Source organism: Danio rerio, chromosome 3 (genome assembly GCF_049306965.1).
Source record: "Danio rerio strain Tuebingen ecotype United States chromosome 3, GRCz12tu, whole genome shotgun sequence".
Taxonomy (NCBI): domain Eukaryota; kingdom Metazoa; phylum Chordata; class Actinopteri; order Cypriniformes; family Danionidae; genus Danio; species Danio rerio.
Window position 1 is genome coordinate 22,390,750 of NC_133178.1, and position 21,751 is coordinate 22,412,500.

Here is a 21,751-nt window from a genome sequence, read left to right on the forward strand (position 1 = left end):
AAATCTTAGTTAAAATACTTTCATCATTTACTCACCCTCAAGTCGTTGCGAAGATTAATCCATTTCTTTTTTTCCGTTTATGACAAAATGCGATATTTAAAAAAAATATGCTTTAGTGTTATTTGCTCATGTGGTGTAATTCAACTGGGCTCAATGTCGTTTGAACCACAATATAATTTTTTTTCCACAGTAGAGCAGACGGTTGGAACGACATGAGGGGTAGTTTGATGTCAAAATATTTTTACAATATGGCAATAGCCATAAAATATTTCGTTTTTCTAAGGTATGAACTGTGTGGCTCGCTGACGCACAAAGCAGGGCAAATTGCACAACACACTCTATTTTCCATAAAGATGTTGAGTTTTACACACAACTTTGCTTTGTTGTAACAAATGCATTGCGTACAAATCGTCTATGTAGAAAAATAGCAATAATGGTTAGAGATTAACAAAGTGTAATACTGGAGGTGTTCATTTTATAACATTTATTGATGTGTTTGATATGGATATCAATAGGGCGAATTAGCAGAATGAAGAACGTCTTGTTTCGTTTAAAATATCTGCAGAATTATTTGTTCTAGTATAGACTATAGTCTATAGTCAATGTGCAGCCAGCATGTGTTTAGCTGCTAAAAGATTCTCGTTTGTTTTAGCTATAAACCAGCACAAATTCACTTGTTAGGCTAAACAAGTACACATTTAATCCGTTAAGAAACTTATATTCCAGCCAATATTCCGTACAACGTTGTTCGCGCATTCATGTTTGCGTCGTGAGTGGTTTTAATGAAAGTATATTTAAAGTATAATTTGCTCTTAGGTTTTATCACGTCGGATTTTAGTATGGTATTAAAATGCTGATTATAGAACTTACCCTGTTCATAATGAATTTGTGCCGTCTTCAGAAGATGCAGGCTAAGCTAATTCATCCTGGACGGACTGTACACACAGTTTCTTGTAGGACCCCTTGTACGTGGGCAGGGCTTTTTACAATTAAACCATTAAGGCATTTCCTGGGTACAGTAGCTGCCTCTTACAAGCACAACATGTGTTGTGAGGCTGCTGAGCCCTGTCTACTAACAGAAAAACTCGTGTCTTTAACCCAGAGGAACAGCTGTGCAGTGGTAATGGGAATGCATTGATGATTCAGTGTTTAAACAACATGGACTGTGATTCATTTTCGTTTTAATTTGTGACAGAGCAGTACAATATCAAGTCATTTAAATAGCATTTTCAGAGCGGTTGAGTCATTTCTTTTAGCCGCAGGCCGCTTTATTATTCCAGCTCGAACCAAGAAACCTTGAACTTGAGTAGTTTGCCTAAGGAGAGACTGCGTCTATCATTGCCTTCTAAACTGGCCCTTCAGGGAGGGCTATACTCATCCCTTTAAACTTGGCCTTGACCTTGAGGGCCATGCCTGACCTCTATGTAAAGACTGCAGTCTGGGGAGGTGTCTGTGTGCGTGTGTGCGTTTGTGTATATGTGTGTGTGTGTGTGGTGATTAAAGAGGAAGAGTCTTATTTCTTATACAAATCAATTTTCCACAAACTATGACATGTGCATTCAATCTTTTTCTGAAAATATTTTAGATAAGCATAAAAATCAACGTGAAAGCAATGAGTAAATATAATTTACTTGTTAAACATTAGTGTAGTTATTATTATTATTATTATTATTATTATTATTATTATTATTATTATTATTATTATTAAAGTTGCCTGTGTAATTGCTTTATGTGCTTTATTAGTCACATTAAGTTTTTTTTGTCTTAATAGTGTTACGACCTTAAATGTCTAGGGCTGAGGTTGAACATAAAGTTAAAGAAAATAAATAAATAAACTGTCAGAAGGTTATGATTGAAATTACCTTAAAGTTTCTTTTATTGTGAGAAGGCGGAAAAGGTTTGCATTAACAAAAAAAAAAAAAAAAGCGCAAACAAAAATAGCTTCAGGGCTGAGCAAGGCCAAAACAATAAACAAAACATTAGCTAACTCCACCCCAAATAGTTTGGTATTGGGTATTTGCTTAGGCGAATGTCTCTCGAGTTTTAATTCTGTTTATACACATTTTGTCCTTAATTATCTTGTTCACGCATCCAGATTTTCAAATTTAAAACACTGACTACTCTACTCTTTTCTGACGGAAAAGTGTCACATTTTATTATTTGCTCATTTATATATATAAATATATATATATATATATATATATATATATATATATATATATATATATATATATATATATATATATATATATATATATATATATATATAATGTGTGTGCGTGTGTGTGTGTGTGTGTGTGTGTGTGTGTGTGTATGTGTATTTCTGGGTAACCTCATGACTAAATGTAATATTAAAACGAGCGCATAACTGTTTTATTTATTAACAATAAGATATCTGTGAGAATTTATACATTTTGTGATTTGTTCTGTAATTTTAAGAATAAATAATTTGTGACATATAGTTAAACTTCTCAAAAGCATATTGGAGAAGCAAACGTTTGAGTGATAACTGAACAGGGAACCATTTTGAAAGTGTTTGCCTCTTTATTCCAGCGGCGTGTTTCAAGTATAGGCAATGACTTTTCATAAAATAGTACGAGGCGTTCTTCAAGCTGATGTATGAAACAAGTTATGATTTTTCATTTTTATGGTAATGATAAATAATTTATACATTTGGCACAGTTGATTATAGGCCTTTAAAGTGTCTGTAATGATTTAATGACATACCAACGTGTACTTGGCCAATGTGTAATTAAATCTTAAATAAAAAGTATGACCTATTTAAACATCTCTATTGCATTTTATAATCAGGTGGTGAGAGAAATCGTTATAATGTTTGATGATTGGCAAGAGAGTCGCCATGAATGTATCTATACAGATTATATTTTTTAAAGTTAGTGCGGAGACAGTGTATGTCAACAACACTGAACAAAGTTTTATGAACAAATAAAACTTACAAATTTTGAATATATTTTTAAAATATATTTTAATCATATTTGTTGAGTAAATAATTCATAATTCAATATATGTATGGCTGCAATGACTTAAAAGTAAAATAAAAAACAGGTAAAGGTCAAATAGTTATCACTCTACCTCAGCGATCTAAGAAAAACATGTACTAGTGTATTCATGTATATAGGCAATGCAACAATGCAGTGTTTGAAAATTACTTTTGGATATTTAATCCGGGCTTGACAAAGAAAAAAAAAATTGACATTCTTCACCCAAGGTTTATTTTATACGTCACGTGGTACTGCTCTCATCCAATGAAGGCGCTGCAATACAGACTGTAGTCCATTGCGTCAATGCAGCTGTACCAATGTAACTGAGTGTCCTGCTTTGGACTGGAGTCTTTGCAACATAATTTTCCGTCCGAATGGTGAGCGTGCTATGACCACCTCCCTGGTCCTGAATCCTCGCTGGGCAGACACGGTTATGTTTGTATATGAAAACAACTTGGATGAGCTGAAGAATATGGAGGGTTTGGTTGGAAGCGGCAATTTTGCAGCCAACCAGTGCAGGAATCTGATGGCCCACTCGGCGTTGAGTGGTCACCCGTCTAGCCTTGTCCATGGCTCCAGCTATCCCACTGTGGACGTATCGACTTCAAGTTCGGCGGAGTCGGGAAAGCAGTGCACACCTTGCCCAACAGTTCCACAGGCCTCGTCCACAGGTCCCATCCCGTACGGCTACTTTGGCAACAGCTATTATCCTTGCAGAATGGGGCGGGGTTCCCTCAAATCCTGCACGCAGCCGAGTGCACTCAGCTACACTGCAGAAAAATACATGGATACCCCGGTCACGTCTGAAGAATATCCTACCAGGGCTAAAGAGTTTGCTTTTTACCACAGCTATCCCAGTCCTTATCAGTCCATGGCCAGTTATTTGGATGTGTCAGTTGTACAGACGCTTGGAACTGGGGAGCCGCGACACGATAGTCTCCTGCCAATGGACAGCTACCAACCGTGGGCACTGGCTAACGGATGGGGTAGTCAGATGTACTGTTCCAAGGACCAGGGCCAGGCGGGTCATCTCTGGAAGTCTGCATTAGCAGGTAAAATGTTTATATTTGATGACTACGCTAATAATGATGATGCTGATAATAATAATAATAATAATGATGATGATGATGATGATGATGATGATGATGATGATGATGATGATGATAATAATAATAATAATAATAACAACAACATATTGTTAAATGTTAAAATATCCAGTTTTCAGAAATCTCTCTCTCTCTCTGTATTCATGGTCAGACAAAAGGCAAATTGTACTTTATATGAAGTTTTGAAGTAAAAAGAAGCAACAGTGTCATTTAACTACTAAAGCACACAAAATAAAAATCAGCTTGCAATTAAATAATTTTTAAAACGATCTAATTAAAGTGATCAACTCTGAACATCTACAAATACAAAATTTTAAACGTGGTTCAGAAATACACTGAATGAGTCTGAATAATAAACCTTTTTGTTATTCATTCCAGATGTTGTGGCCCACCAACATGACGGGGGCTCATTCCGTCGAGGTAGAAAGAAGCGGATACCTTACACAAAAGTACAACTCAAGGAACTGGAGAAAGAATATGCAGCCAACAAATTCATCACAAAGGACAAGAGGAGAAAGATTTCAGCAGTAACCAACTTATCCGAGCGTCAAATCACAATTTGGTTTCAAAATAGGAGGGTTAAGGAAAAGAAGTTCATTGCCAAAGTTAAAAACACCGCGCCATAGCTTTGAACAACTCATTTGTTTTTCTCGGTGACTTAAAAATTGAGAGAAGTTTTAAAAAGGGAGGACTTTTTTCTTGGACTGGGGGGTTGAATGTTTTCTCCTCTCAGCGCATTTACACCAAACAAATAAATGGATGGATAAAAAAATGAATAAACTTAATAAAATGGAAAAAAACATCGAAGGACAATATAACTTGTAAATAACGCACGTGCCTGCCTATATATGTAACTGTGTTTGTTTGAGTCTTGTAGCTCTCTTTTTGCTTGCATTTAAATGTTAGGTTTGTCAATGTTGTTGTTGTTGCTGTTGTTGTTGTAGTCCCAAAGCTTATACTCAATACCTGCCAATACTTATATATAATGTCTATATCTCTTGTTAAACATAATAACATATACCACAAACCTTAATAAATGTATTAATTCCATTCGCTAAATTCGGTGTTATTTATTAGGCCTAATTTCATTCAATGTTGTGTATTTTCAGTCTTCTGTGGGCAAATTAATCTTATCACTGATGACAGTGTTAAATTAATCTAACTCTTGCAAAATTCTCAGGATTTTAAGTCCTATGCTGTTTTACATCTTGCGTGATTTTAACACGTATTCTAACTCAAAGTACCATGGAAATAAAACCTTCAAAAGAGAATAAAATTATGACAGATTGGAGAAGTTAACAGTCGCTGTAATTTTTAGTATTTAAGAGTGGACAGTGGTTTTAAAACTTAACGGTATGGGATTTGCTTTTCACATTAAGCGAGCGGGGAGTGTTTTGATGATTTCTTTTGGCCGAAAAGGAGAGGGCGCTCGATGACAGAAGATGCACCAAATCAGCTTTTAACCTTGACCTTGAAAGTCAGGATAAAAGATAAGACATATCTTTTTTACATTGCTGTACAACAAACATTCAAGGTTCCAAGATTTCTATCTATCTATCTATCTATCTATCTATCTATCTATCTATCTATCTATCTATCTATCTATCTATCTATCTATCTATCTATCTATCTATCTATCTATGGTTTTTATTCAGAGCGGGATTCTCTTTAGTTTCAATGTAATTGTCTGTAAATTCCCCTTTTCCCAAATGCAGAGTTACCTTTTCCTCACCATTCGCAGATTTATGCACGATGATCTCTTTTTATAGTCTCCATCAGGCCTAATTTACGTTTCTGTTTAAGTCTGAGCAGTTTAATTGTCAGACAGTTAACAGATCAGCAGCCTATTGCCTTTGCAACCTGCACTTAATGTCGGTCGAGATTAGTTAGGGTGTAAAAGGTCCATCGTTACTCAGCGGCTTCACGTTGTCATCTTCGGCAAACCCCAGTCCACTTTTAGGTTCCCTCTTCTTTATTCAAAGTTTGTCAATCGCAAATTCTAAGTCTATAAAAAACGATGTTACATGGATTAATTTAAGTATAAAAATAACTAATTATACTGGTACAGGTTTAATTGTAAATGCAACGGTGAATGGCAAAGTTCTCTAGCAACAGTTCTCTTGCAGAGCGTAAAATCCGATCACAAAGTTTACACATTTCGTGTAAATAGTATATACTAGATTTTGAAAATAGGTGCTGATATATAGTATTATGTATCATTGATAAATATATAGCATTGATAAATATATAGCATTGACTTTCATGTGTGTAATTTGAATAACTACACAACATTCACATGACCAATGTTTGCTGAAGTTGCCGTAGCTCATGGTTGTTTTGTCGTCTTTTCCTTTTTTAACGAAGCATTTCAATTAGCCCTCACAACAAGATCTAACCATTTTAGATGTTCTGAATGAATAAAACCTTTTTGCTTCTGGTGTTTTGTTAGTCTACGTAATATTTAATTCACGACAGTCTCATACTTTTGCCAAAGGATGTCAAACGTTTTGCAAACGTTATCAAATAATATTTTCACAAATTAATAAACGTTACTGTTGTCGTCCTCAGTCAGCCCAGAGGTAGCATAAAGTGTCCCAAGTTCTTATTGCTTCCACTTCTAGTTAACACTGAACTTGACAAATGCATCCAAACAAGCGGTGCGTCGGCGTCTGAGTTTATATTGTGATTTAATAGCGGTTTTATTTTCTCTTTACAAAACGCACAAAGCTCGCCCAGTTTCAACACTAACAATAAAAGTGCCACTTTTGTTGAGAACCAACATTTTTTTGAATGTTGTCGTAAGATATTGCTTTTAAGGTCAAAGAAAACAAACGAGACGAGATTTGTGAATTTTGCCGAATTGCTGAAGAGCATGGGGAAAAGGTATATACCTTTGCAAGGTCATATATATAAACTGTAAATTAAAGCAAGAGGACAATGTTTAAAGACGTATTTTATTTATTTTTATTTTTTTGCTGCCAGTTGCAGCCAGGTTATTTAGGTGAGGAATGTCAGACTTATCTCCAAGTTCATGTCCAGCTTCCCACCCCCACATTATCTTTCGCCTTAGCCCTAAAACACCCCCCCTCCCTTGCATTTCGGATAGACTTTTGTTAAGCGGCGGACTTCACAGTTGAACTTGAGACATCTTGTAAACAGTAAGTAGTCTGGACCTTGTCTGGCCAGTGGTGGTCAATAGACCTGGAGTAACAGGGAGGCCTCCGGAAAAAGAAGAGAGGAAACGACTTTGCACGAAAGGCCCCCAACAACAGAAAATATTCGCATTTAAAGTTGATTTATACATTGGCAGTGTTGTCATGAAAGAGTTGGCGCATAGCCAAACAATTTTGTTCATCTTTGTATTAATAATTGCCTCTTTCAACTACTTACTGGTTAATCTATTTTTTCTAACAATCTGGCATTCAGACTTTAAAGTAAAATAAAATCCCTCTAATTTCGTTGTAATTCTAATTTCGTTGTAATTGTAATTCTCACCAAGCTGTTATGAAATAAATTCCATTAATATAACAAAACAGTAAATGTTTGAATAGTTGTCTTTAACACTTATAAAACGAGGATTTATTTTGTCCTATGATATCTTGTAAAAAAATGATATGCACAATTCTGAGGAGTATATTCTTACCATACTCGCAGTCGCACTGAACAAATCACTCTTCAACTAGTCCTTAAACCCGTGTCTTTAACGCAGAACATACTTTGGTAAATATAACCTGTATCACGTTTCTCAGCATTTTTAAATTTTGCACATTAGGCAAACTACTAAAACATTTGTAATTCTACATATTTAAAGCACATGTAAAATTGCAAATCAAAGCAAGAGTAAAATGTTTAGATAAAAAAAATCTTTTATTTTACAATGTTACGAGGAAGAATTTATTCATCAGGCTAAAACAAAAACAAACGAACAAAAACGTTATATTTGTATTCACTGTTGAAGACTCTTTAGTGTTGCCAACATTTCCATCTAATACATGAGTTATTTTTTTTGGTCTTGAAGTCAGTTCAATAACAGAGCCATTTACGAGGCTCATTTTTTGTTCGTTCATTACCAATGCTGGATATGACTAAGACCAATTAAAGTATTACAGTTTCTAGAAATGGCCTGTTGCTTAAAATGTAATACAATAATATTTGAATGAAAAATAAATCTAGGAAGCCTGCGTATGCTATAGCCTACTGGGAGAAAAGATATGAAAGAAATATGTTCGTGCGAAAAAGAATTATAGAGCGAAGGTAATATATATATATTTAGGAGAAATTTGTTCAACTTTAGGTCTACATGAAAGAAATGAAGTGATTTACATTAGTGATACTGAGCACATGGTTTTGCACATTGCTCCTTTCTTGTTGGAGAGTAATGCCACCCCGCCTAAACAGGCATTAACATAAATGTATGGCAGTAAAATAACCAAATGTATTGGCATGCAACATGCAACTCATGTGTGAAATTTTACAGGGCACTACAATTATGCTGACCTTATAAATCGGAGTTTTGAAAGAAGCTGAGTTCTCTGATACTGTTAGCCCTAATTTATTCCATTATTCTCTGTCACGGAAACTATCGAGACTATCGAGAGCTTTAGTAACGTACAATTATTTTAGGGGCATCGGTATGCTAAAAAACAAAGTTTCATCAACGTTTTTTTTTTACTCGAAACACATTTCTTTCTTTCTTTTTTGTTAACCAGTAAACCGTGGTGACTTTTGTAGCCCTCTTTTTATTTCTGCTATGACAGTGCGAGACTGCTAACCCGGGGTCCAATGAATGCATCATGCTATTACTGTACATATATATTTCTGAAAATATATAACTACTCCCAGCTCAAAGACTTTAGAACACCCGGATGGTTTGTGCAGGGATCTGTAATGGGCAGCTGTTTAAGCCCGTTGGCACTCCAAGGATGCGATCCAGATGTGACCATTCGCGCATAAATGTGACGGTGCCATCTGCAGTGTAGATGTAAAAACCTATAATTGACCACGCCCGCATTAACACTTATACTATTATATATATATAATAATATATAGTTGAAGTCAGAATTATTAGCCCCCCTTAGATTTTTTGTTCTTTTTTACACATTTCCCAAACCATTTTTAGCAGAGCAATGAAATTTTCACAGAATGTCTGATAATATTTTTTTCTTCTGGAGAAAGTCTTATTTGTTTTATTTCGGCTAAAATAAAAGCAGCTTTTAACTTTTAAAAAAAACATTTTAAAGTCAAAATTATTAGCCCCTTTAAGCTGTATTTTTTCTCGACTGTTTACGGAACAAACCATCGTTATACATAAACTCCCCTAATTAACCCAACCTGCGTAGTTAACATAATTAGTCCAGTTAAGCCTTTAAATGTCATTTTAAGCTGTATGAAGTCTTGAAAAATATCTAGTAAAATATCATTTACTTTCATCATAGCAAAGATAAAAGAAATTAGTTAATAGAAATGAGTTATTAAAACTATTATGTTTAGAAATGTTCACATATCCAAAGAAATATCCAAAAAAGTAGCATTTTAATCTACTTCATATACTATCATCTCACGTCATAAGTTGGGTAACTACTATTTTTATTTATATTGTAATAAATCTGGCACTACAAAAACACAATATGTTTGTTTATTTGATTGTTTGTTTGTATACTTTATTGTGCCCTAAGGGGGAAATGTATGTGGAATTTTAACATAGCCCAAGTAAAGAATGAAAAAAAAACATGCACATAAAAACACACGATTTATTTATTTTGTGTAACAAAGACATCATGAGAAATCCCTCACCATCCCATTAAATACAGACCACAAAACAAAGATAAAATATTCTTCCCAATATTTTTTCAAATATTAAAATATTCTATTTGGTTTTCAGCTTAAGAAATTGAGAAACGCATACAACAAATTAAGTAAAAATGAAGTAAATGACGCAGAAATGATCGCAGAAATTTAATCACATGCTCTTTATAAGGCTGCCCATGCAGCATCGTATGATCCCCGTTTACTGTCTGATCTTTAATAAAGGAGTGTTAAGTTGAGGAATGTATGTTGTTGATGAGTTTGCATGAACTGGCCTATTGCTGACATCTACTGGCATTTAGTCGTTACTGCTTACAACACAGAGTTGGTCTCATTTCCGAATTAATGAACATTTCACTTTGTGTTGTGTGATGCAATGTCAGATCATTGCAATTTTGGAAAAATAGTAATACTATTAGATGTCGCTGACGGGAGAGAGAGAGAGAGAGAGAGAGAGAGAGAGAGAGAGAGAGAGAGAGAGAGAGAGAGAGAGAGAGAGAGAGAGAGAGAGAGAGAGAGAGAGAGAGAGAGCAAAGTTGTCTAGTGATGAATTCTTTGAGGGTTTGCCCTTCACTGTCCTGCAAGGTCACACCAGATTTCATTGTGGAGCTTCTTATTTGAACACGACTTGAAATTTTACGATTCTGAAAAAGCGCTCGGTCTCTCGGTGACGACACCCACTGCAGGGTTTACGGGAAGCCTCTTTATTGAATTGTTCTCGCTCTGATAGTCATCCAGGACATTGGGCGTGTGTTCTTTGACTTAATTGTCTATTGGCGGCTGTAAAACGTCACTGAAATACACAACAGTAAAAACTTCACTATGTTCATTGACAGAGATTTTCTGTTCGCATATAAATTGAATATTAAATTTGAAGCTTTATTAGAAATGCATTTTTAAAATATTTATTATCTTACATTATTAATTTAGGCTATGATCAGGCAGCTTAATGAAGAACTCATTTTCACAACTTTGCACATTCGATATTTACATGATTCTTTTGAATTTAGAAACTTTTGTAAATTCGAAAAGATAAATCACAATATGAGATTTTGGCTATTTATAAAGTATCGTGTCAGCAAAGTCGAAAACATGCTGACTGGAATTTTTTCTCTTATTTTATATTGTCTCCATTAACAACAGCAACTTTTAAGTAAAATTTTGTGCAATAGCTCAACCTTGTGGGCATTATGTGCAATGACTACTTTCATATAATTTATTATCCCTTTATCAATCAGGGACCGCCAACTTATCCGGCAAATGTTTTACGGAGCGGATGCCTTCCAGGCGCTACCTAGCACTGGGAAACACCCATACACACTCATTCACAAAAATATAGACTACGGTCAATTTAGCTTATTCAATTCATATAGTGCATGCCTTTGAACTGTGTGGGAAACTGGAGCACCCAGAGGAAACCCACTCAAACACAGGGAGAACATGCAAACTTTACACAGAAATGCCAACTGACTCAGCTGGGGCTCAAACCAGCGAGCTTCTTGCTGTTAAGCGATCGTGCTACCCACTGCGCCACCGTGACTTTTCGGTTGTAATTCCGTGTCCACGGAGTCCTAAATTACTTTTTCTATTTTTGGGGAAACTACTTTGGGTACTTTCGTAGGTTTAAGTAAGCACGTAAAAGTAAGCCTTTTTAAATATGTTTTTTTTTCAGAGACTTGCAAACTGTGTCCGTGATGTATGGCCAGCAAAAAAAGGCTTCTTAAAGCAGGAAGCACGACACAGTAATATTGTAACAGTAATTATTTTAATACATTTAGTCAGTATCTGTGTGTTCAGCTGGCATCAACATTCTTGTCTACTAGAAATGTTCATATTTAATATATGTATGGTCATCTGGGACACATCTATTGCAGCACGATTTTGTCATAATAATATTTATCAAGGTTGAAAAACTAAATACGATTAAGTTCCTAAGATTATTTGTCTAAATTAAACTGGTTTGCATTTTAGATAAGGTTGGTAATATCTTCCAAAGACTTAAACACTTTAAATTGGTTTCAAAGAGCATTATCCGGTCAAGAGCTTAACACATGAGTGATGGGGTAAGAATGTCTGCATTGGTTACAGGTGGCGGTAATATGAAGCAGTGTTCTGTAGTTTCTGTTTGACTGGGGCATCTAAATGTCCACATTCAGAAGATGAGAAGCTATTCAGTACACAATCTTACTCGTTTCAACTTTGCAGCAAAGTTAATATTATATTTTGTGGAATTAAGTGCAACAATCTAGTCTACATTAAATACAAAAAGGAGAACAGAAGGTTTGTTTTACTTTTTATTGATTCAGACTGATTTCAACACGACTTTCATGTAGGAAAAAGATAAGATTCAGAAAGCGCTTTATTGTCAGGTATGTATACACAAACGATGACTTTTTTGTGACAGAAATATACACAGTTAAACACAATGACAGTGACGCTACAAAAACAGATAATAAAGAAATCAAAAAATAAGTAGCCTAAGTAGAGAGAAAAAAAACAAAAAAACAAAAAACAAATGGACAGATGTATTAACATGTATCTCGCTATATAGCCTATCACAATATTGTTTGTATACCTACACCTGACAAAAGTCTTGTTGTCGTTGTTGTCGTTGCAGTTGTAAGAGCAACAAATAATAACTTGACTTCTAATTGAACATTTGGAAAAGTGGCAGAAGGTATGTTTCGAATGAAGCATCTGTTGAACTGCATCCCAATCATCATAAACACTGCAGAAGACCTATTGGAACCCATATGGACCCAATATTTGGATAGAATGCAGTCAAGTTTGGTGAAGGAAAAATCATGGTTTGGGGTTACATTAAGAATGGGGCGTGCGAGAGATGTGCAGACTGTTTGGCAACATCAACAGCCTGAGGTATCAAGGCATTTGTGCTGCCCATTACATTACAAACCAAATGAGAGGACAAATTCTTCATCAGGATAGCGCTCCTTCTCATACTTCAGCCTCCATCAAAGTCCCTGAAAGCAAAGAAGGTCAAGGATTGAAAAGCACAGTCGCCAAACATGAACATTATTGAGCATGTCTGAGGTAAGATGAAGGAGGCATTGAAGATGAATTCAAAGAACCTTGATAAACTCTGGGAGTCCTGCAAGAACACTTTCTTTGCCATTCCAAATGATTTTATTAATACATTATTTTAGTCATTGCAGAAATGTATGGCTGCAGTCCTCGAACCTCATTGCAGTCATACACAATATTAATTCTCTTTTCACTGCACCATGACTTTATATTCCATACTGTACATTATTTATGTTAAGTAATAATACTTTTGTCTAAGCAAAGTCAGACCTTACAGTCCTAATTAAATATTTAAAAATTAAGGCATGATCATATCTTATTTTGGTAAAATAAGTGTAATCTACATTATATTTTCATATAAGATACTTCTAATACCAAATGATCAATTAGAAGTAAAGTTATTATTTGTTGTTCCTAAAACGTTGATAGGTGGTGGTAGTGTATATTATTAGTGTATATTATAGTAATACACTAATATTATATTACTGTATATTATTGTACATATCAGGTAGTGTACATTATGTGCAAACTGAAATGTAAAATAAGTATGTTGCGTTGAGCGATGTAGTTGGGCGGAAACTACATCGCTCTGGTGGACTTCTTAGAAGAAAAAATCGTACATTTTCGTACGATTCTAGTGAATTCGTACCCATTAGCCACAACTGATGAAGCATAAAATATACTTTCTTAAATATACTGAATAGACATGAAATTCACAACATGTTATTCAGAATATTTACATACTTGTCCAGTACAAATGTGTTTTGTTTGTTTCATATAGACTATTTTATTATTTACTTCAAAATATACAAGGGAATTATGGGCATCTAGGGCACGCAACAATGCACACGCGCGCGCGCACAAAACACACACACACACACACACACACACACACACACACACACACACACACACACACACACACACACACACACACACACACACAGTAATCTTTTTTTTTTAAATAGTTAAAAGCAAATTTAGGAAAATATATGTTATGTAGAACAGTGGTTCTGATATTAGCGGTTCACAAATAAATGAAATGTTACGTTTCCCATCTGCACACATTTATAACTTGTTAGTGTATTAGTGAATCATTAAAGAACCAAATGAAAACAGTAACAGATGTGTGTCATTTTAAATAAACACTAACATTATGAACATGAAAAAACATGAAAGTTGATTCTGATATAATTAAATCTTTGTTCAACAATATATTCGAAAGAGTTTTTCATTTTAGGATACATTTTCCCATATTGTCTCTATATATTGTTTAGCCAAACTCCGCAATAGTATTAAAGTTTACAAATTAATGTGTTAATATTTGCTTGTTCATTTGGCTTGTTCACAGTGAGCATGATGTGTATAATTAGGTTTCGCATGACTTTAAATACGAAAGGCAATGTAAGTATAATCGTTTTTGATCACGCTGCCTCCTGCTGGCGAATGAAAGTCAAAACGAAGAAACGTAGGATTTGGCAGCTGGAGGTGTACACAACTGTAAAACAATCGTGTATTTTCCTAATTCCAAAGGTCAAACGGATTGGTACAATGTATGAGAAACGCACCTAGGAGGGAACGCCTAATTCTGCAGTAAATTGTTTTAAATTATATTTATTTTAAAATATGCTAGTGATAATTAATTTAGCGTAAATATAAAACTTTCTTGCGCAGTACTTCATGTAAACAGCTAGCCTATATATGTTTATAATACAATATAGCTATACGAACACAACACCCCCAACAAATACTTCTCGTACGTCTGTGCATATATATTTAAATATCTCTGACTGCAACACAGTTAAAAAATGTTGCGGTCTTTCCATGAAGCTAACTATTATACAAAAGTATATGCATAGCTGACACATATAACTGCGACGCTCACAGAACATGCTGCTCATATCAGTTATGTTGCTTAATGCATTTGAACTTGTAATTGTTTGCAGATCTGGCATAGATCCTTGCACAGTTGTACTTTTGTCTCATCGCCAAGACATTCGCTACACATCTTTTGAGGATTATATGCAAAGCTTTAATGGTGAGCATTTCGTCTCCAGCCTCTGCACAGATGTTAGAGAAATTATGTATTTTGTGTTTCGCATTAGCGGATCTATCTTCACATGGTTCTTCTGTGGAGCACATTTTGAAGGTAATCGCTTTAGATTAGCTAGGACATCAAGTAGCCTAGTAGTATAAGGTCATCAAGGAATAAAGTTGTATATAAGGTTTAATTTAATGCAATTAATATAAAGTTAAATGATTACATAAGCACGAATAATTTATCAATTATTTAAATAAACACTCATTCTCGGTTTACACTTTAAGGTGTAGGCTATTATTTATAAATGGTTCTAAACTAATGCCACAAAAGAGTTTTCCATGCTTAAGTCCATGCTTTTAGAGTTAAAATTGCCCGCTAATCTACTCTCAATGCGTATACTACTACTACTACTACTACTATTAATAATAATAATAATAATAATAATATAAACTTATTTCGTATTCTTGCTACACCTCAAACAATGTTTGCAAATCAGACCGACCTAAGGAAATAATCTGTTAATTATTCAACCACAATCTTGAACTTTATTAGGGGGAAAACACTGAATTAGCTCACTCTTCTCTGCTCCACACACCAGACACATGCTATTTAGAGACGGCTTGGCAGTAAAACTTTACAGCAAATGGGGTGGCTTGGTTGTCATGGTTACAGTTATACGAGTTTGACCGAAGATCTTCTCACCATTTGGAAGGGGCCAGCGATTCTGTTTGTGATTATAAAACCGGAATGTGTAGAATATATGAAAAATCTACCAGGTTTCCTTTCCTTTCTCGTTATTCTAAAGGCAGTCGTGGAGGAATAGCATGCGGTCTTATGGATGTGTTCAAAAAGCGTGTTAGTCAGAAAATGGCATTCAGAGACCATGGCGGTCAAAAAATGTGAAATAGTTTTAGTGCAGCACGCCAGACAAAAAGTAAACAACTGGTCGAGACAGGTGATGTCAACGTCAAACTTTTACAGCAAGCCATCATTCGTGGGACATCGAAGGCCAAAGGCCTTTTCGCTCCGAAGCTTTTTGGATTTATGAAAACTTTAGGAAACATATTTATACAGTTTTATTCTACAGATGTAAAAAAGAACGACTGGAGCACAATGTAAGCTTTTACTATATTTATACACATGTTCTTTGTTCTTGTTGCTTATTTATTAATATAGTGGTCAGTGATTATGAGCGTGACAATGCTTGTTTCTAAATTAAGAGTCTACCTTGCTTTTTAATGGATTTTTTTCACAATTGAAAAATACGAAATGTTAGTTCTAGACTTTTGTGAAAAATATTTGTGTCATATTTGTCTTTGCATTAAATGCTGCACTCAAATACAGCACGCTCAAAAATTATTTAAAATTTAAATCAAATTAGCAACGGCATAGCCTACGTGCTGAGAATATTTGACATTTAAGCTAAATAACTTATTGGAACCCAGGATGTATACTTTTAAAAATATTAGTTTATTCATCTTGTATATTATGTCGAAAAGCTTGACGTCGAAAAGCTTGACGTCGAGTGCGCACTTTATGAACAAAACGGGTTTCACGCGAGAAACGGTGGTTATTTTATTCTTTCGTTTGATGCTATTTAATGTGAGAATGTCATGAGCAAATAAATAATTTTAAATAACTAACAAGATTACATTTAGCAATAGATGTAGCACGTAGCTTGACCCTGATATTCACGTGCCTGTATTACTAAAATCTACAATGAGATCAGACCGAGAAATTTGTTAAGATGTAGGCCTATGCAAAGCTTTTGTAAAATGTATGCTAAAATGACTGGCTTAGTTAATGTTTGCATTAATTAGGGCTGGTTTGTATCTATCAAATTTGTTTATATTTCCAGTCTAAAATATTGTGTGGACAGCAGTTTTCAAATGATTTCAAATCTCACCGTAAATCTAAAAGTATTTCTTTATTCTTTATTTACAGATGCACAATTGTTGAAACAAAAAGACAAACTCACGCTTCTAAAGCCTTCATCGGTGTAGTAATTATTTAACCGAAAAAAAAGCTAACAAGCTTGCATGCTGTTATTTTCAGAACGTTTTGTTCGTCTTTTAAATAAAAAAATAACAAATAATTAGTCATAAATTAAATGCATGAAATATCATAAATTAAAAACTAAGAGCAAGCTGTAAAAAACGTATTGTTCGACTTTTTAAAAATATAAATTTGTTATTAAATGACCAACAAATAACATAAAATTACCAAAATTAAAAGATCAGACTGTTATATTTTTAGAACGTTTTGCTCGTCTTTTTGAAAATATAATTGTAATGATTAAAAGGCATATAACTTTATATTCAAAAACATACCATAACTACATATAACCAAAATGTATGTATTTGCACTATTTAGGTAACTATTTAAAAGCAACAATAATAATGATGATAATATTAACACATATAAAACATTCATAATTACCTAAATTACATGGACTGCTATCATCATCATCATCATCATCATCATCATCAGTTTTGTTATCATTAATATTAAAATACCAGAACTAGGTTAGTACAAAAAAAATAACAATTATGTTTGTGTTTCTTTTTGTCTCGCAAGCTTTATCTATTTATTTATTTTACATATGATTACAATTGAAATAGTGTGTATAGTCACATTTTAGTTAAGAAAATTGGGCGCTGAGTAATTTTATATATCAGTCGCCTAGACTGTAATACTTGATGTATCTTCAATAAAATGGTCTTCGAGGGCACTTTAGACAGTATATCCCTACAGTACTGGTATAGCATTAATAAAAAGAAGAGAAAATAGTGAAATAATGATTTGGGATGGGAGCTTGAAGCAGCACTTGAAATAAGCAGTTCTGCAAGGGGAGGAGCTTGCCCGTGAACCCCAGTCTCTATTGAGCTCGCAGCAGAATGAAACGTACGTGCGCCATGGTGGTTGAAAAGCCAATTGAAAGGGACACTATTGCCTTGGCCCAAAATATGCTCCAGCAATGTCATACTCCGAGAGATTCTCTGCGGTGATTGTCACACTGTCTGAGAGGAAAATTTTCGATAGCCCAGGTCATAAGGATCCTTTGCGTGGGGCGAACGGAGGCTCATGTCCTAACCTGGACTGCCAAGTCCAAAATAGCGGGACCACCCCGGCGCACTCGATCGCGTTCCAGATAGTAAACCAGATTCAGACATCCCCGGTTCAGTAAGCCATGGCTCTGCATCGTCATCCGTTTGTCCATGGAGCTGCGAGCTGGGATGGAGAGCAACCGAGTCCCGTTCAGCTTCCCCACATCAGCGCGTGCCCCTTCACTTCTTCAGGTCGAAAAGAAGACCCTTTCTATTTTACTCTGGACCCGACAGGGCAAGCCAGGCAGCCTCTCGACATCTCCGCTTTCAGCAGAATCATGACAGATATGGGCTCTCTGAACAGTGCAGACGACCATCGTCCAGAAACGTCTTTTTACTCCGGACACAAACTGTTGTCACTCAATACCAACACGGATCCAGAGAGTCCATCGCTTTCTTCCCACTCAGACTCACAACATTTGCACAGTCTGTCTTTGTCCGCACCGTGTTCAGAAACTGACAATAAGCATGATATGCAATATTTAGCAATGGAAAGCACAAAATACCCAAGTCAGTGGAGTGAAAGCAGAACCAACAGGAGCATCATTACTACACTGAGCATCAGTCAGAGAAGTAAAGACGACATAGAGCCAAATAACCTCCAGACAGACTTTACCAGGGGCGATAAAACTCCAAGAGAGAAGACACAAGGTGGGTAAAAAGGTTTTTAAAAGAAAACACTGGGTAAAGCAAGTCCATCAAAGACCAAAACCAGATTTTTTTTCTTTCCGAAAGCAATTGAAGGTTGTAGCCACAGAGACACAAAGAGAACCAGGGTTGAAAATGAATTTATTGCACCGAATTACCCTAGACAGACTAAATTGCACGTCGTTTCTCTGAACATCAAAACAGCGGAAGGCTGCCATTGTCAACTGGAAACCATATAGTGTGGGCCAGGTGTGGCATTGCTTTAGGACACTTTTATTGAAGTTATACAGAGGAAACCACTTCTGGATTCAGAATTTGAGGTTTAGAATGAAATTATTTATTATTTAAGTCTACAAGTGTTGCATATCTAGATGTAAACAAAGCAAAATCAGAACAGCCATTTAAGTAGCCTTTATATTATTTTTGTCAAGGCAATTCGTTTAACGTATCCTAGCAAACACAGCAGAGGCCTAAAATGTCTAGACAAAAATGCTCGTGTGCACCTTGTGAAGTAAATTAAAGTCACCTTCATTCGTAAATAACCTTATACAATATAAATTGCCCCAAAACAGCTTAAGAGTAGGCTAACAAACAAACAAACAAAGAATATATATATATATATATATATATATATATATATATATATATATATATATATATATATATATATATATATATATATATATATATATATATATATTTAAATGAAGCAAATTCATTGTGCTTTGAAGCAGCCATAAAATACAAAAGTGTGCGGGCTGCACAATTTTATTTTGCCATTTCCCTTTATTTAGTCCAAAAGCTAAACACAGCAACACTATTAATTTTAATAGTCAAAAGTTGCATTATAAAGGACAAAACTTTGAATAAATGTAAATTATATTTGCTTTTTGATTATCAAAGTCACTAGGCTACTTTATTACATTCATTGTATGAACAAGTAATTAAATGAGTCAAAAGAAAGACTACTACTTATCATAATCAAAAGAATAAATTAAAAATACAATGTTGTTTTAGCTGAGATGCTATCTGCAACAGAATTGCAAACATGTATCTCTTTTTTTCTTCTCGGCAGTTTCCCCCTTTTTCCCCCCCTCTCGTAGGCATAGTGCGCAGTCTGTGCTTACATTATTTCCTGTCATAAAATGTCGGACATAGCCAGGTAATGGCCGCAAGCATCAAGCTCAGTGGCTGTTTGCGCACTGTGAAGGGCGTCTGTATAATACCATTGTCTCTCTTTCTTTTATATCTTAAGATGTGACCTTAGAAAATGCTGCAAATGGCTGGCTTTCGGCGAAAGCGGGAAGAAAGAAGCGATGTCCTTACAGCAAACACCAAATCTTAGAGCTGGAAAAGGAATTCCTATTCAACATGTACCTGACTCGCGAGCGCCGCCTGGAGATTAGCCGGAGCATAAATCTCACCGACCGCCAGGTTAAGATATGGTTTCAAAATCGCAGGATGAAACTGAAAAAAATGACTCGAGAGCACCGGACCAGGGACCCTGGTACAAGTTTCACTGTCTAGTTTGTCATGTAATACGGTTGAATAGACCGAACTCAGCGCACAAATCATTTTAGTCATCATCCGTTGCAAGTGGACTGATGCAACTGCTGCTTCTGATGGATTAACGGGAGGAAGCGATCTGTCAAATCTTACTACGGCGGTTCACAATGTGTACTATGATGCAAATGTAAGGGATATAAATTTAATACCTCGCATGGAGAATAAACGAATGTGTAAAAAAAGAAGACACGGCTTTGGCCATTCGGTGAAAGCTGAAAGCTATTCGGAAAGCCCCTGAACACTGTTTATTGATGTCGTTTATGTTGTGACCGACCTTTTTAACGAGGGAATGTTTTGTAATTTTCAATAGGCTATCTGACTTATGATTTCCCACTGTATGAGTTCTTCTTTCTTTGTTTTTTCAGGTTATAAATGCTGTAGCGATTTTTACACAGCCTTAGTATTTATTACTTGAGTAGCCCAACTAAGAACATTTGCGGAAACTACGGAGTGGCCTAAACAAATCTATTAGAAATAGTAAAGTATTTTAAGTGCTAAGATTTGACACCAAGCACAGGTACTGTTGTTGTTTTTTCAAATCTGTGTTGTTTAGTAACCATATTGGCTCGAAAGATTGTTCTGCTGAAGCATGGTTGAATGTACTTAAGCTGTGATACTTCATTTGTTTGTGTTTTAAAAAGCAGATAGTTTTAAATAAAATATTGCCATACGTGACCATAAAATGTTCCCCGTAAAGTTTGACAGATGTCATTTTGAAAATTTCTTGATTTATTAAAATGTGCCTATTTAATATAATATCTCCAGTGTTATAGTACTGTGACAGATGTGAAAAGTAGACCAATAATTATTCAATCCAATTAATGCTTATTTATATAGCGCTTTTTACAAAGTAGCGTGTGTAAAAGCAGCTTAGCATAGTTCTAGTAAAGTCCAAATTTCAGAGTTGAAGTTTAGTTTAGTTCAGTTCAGTGTGTTTTAAATCAAACTCAAATGTTATTAAATACAGACTATACATTTTAAATTACAAGCTGCCTATGTGTTTATTTATTTTTACTCACTGCAATTTAAGAAGTTATTTACAGTGTAAATAAGGGAAATGCTAACGAAAAACGAAATGTAAGAGTTTGGCGATTTAAAAAAATAAAGATGAAAAACTTGAATAATGGTTTTGGACTGGTTGTAGCCTATGCTAGTCATTATTTTATTAATAGATGTAGACACGATTCTGGTAGTTAATTTGGAAAAAGAACAGACAATAAGTACTTCAATTGAATTTCATTTAAACTAAACTTGTTCAGGGTAATTTTGATAGATTATTGTGGGTCGTTGTGTTAACATTCACAGTTCACTCCAATTTTACTACTTTTATTTTTTAATTTCAGATTTCACCCAAGAAATATAATAAAACAAATAACGTTAATCACAGACAAATCACATCGTCTATGCGATTAATTTCTTGTAAAGTAGATTAAA

The 21,751-nt window shown here is 34.9% G+C and overlaps 2 protein-coding genes across 2 annotated transcripts; both read left to right on the forward strand.

Annotated features, from left to right (window-relative positions):
- Positions 1-3,296: 3,296 nt before the first annotated feature.
- Positions 3,297-4,898, forward strand: hoxb13a (homeobox B13a). Its single transcript, NM_001044912.1, is given in 2 exon segments — positions 3,297-4,054; positions 4,487-4,898. Coding segments are annotated over 2 exon segments (912 nt in total). The 5' UTR covers positions 3,297-3,390; the 3' UTR covers positions 4,735-4,898.
- Positions 4,899-17,888: 12,990 nt separating this feature from the next.
- hoxb10a (homeobox B10a) lies at positions 17,889-21,274 on the forward strand. Its single transcript, NM_131541.1, has 2 exons — positions 17,889-18,754; positions 20,007-21,274. Exons 1-2 carry the CDS (start codon positions 18,187-18,189, stop codon positions 20,276-20,278), a joined length of 840 nt encoding a protein of 279 aa, NP_571616.1. The 5' UTR covers positions 17,889-18,186; the 3' UTR covers positions 20,279-21,274.
- The last annotated feature ends 477 nt before the right edge of the window (positions 21,275-21,751 follow it).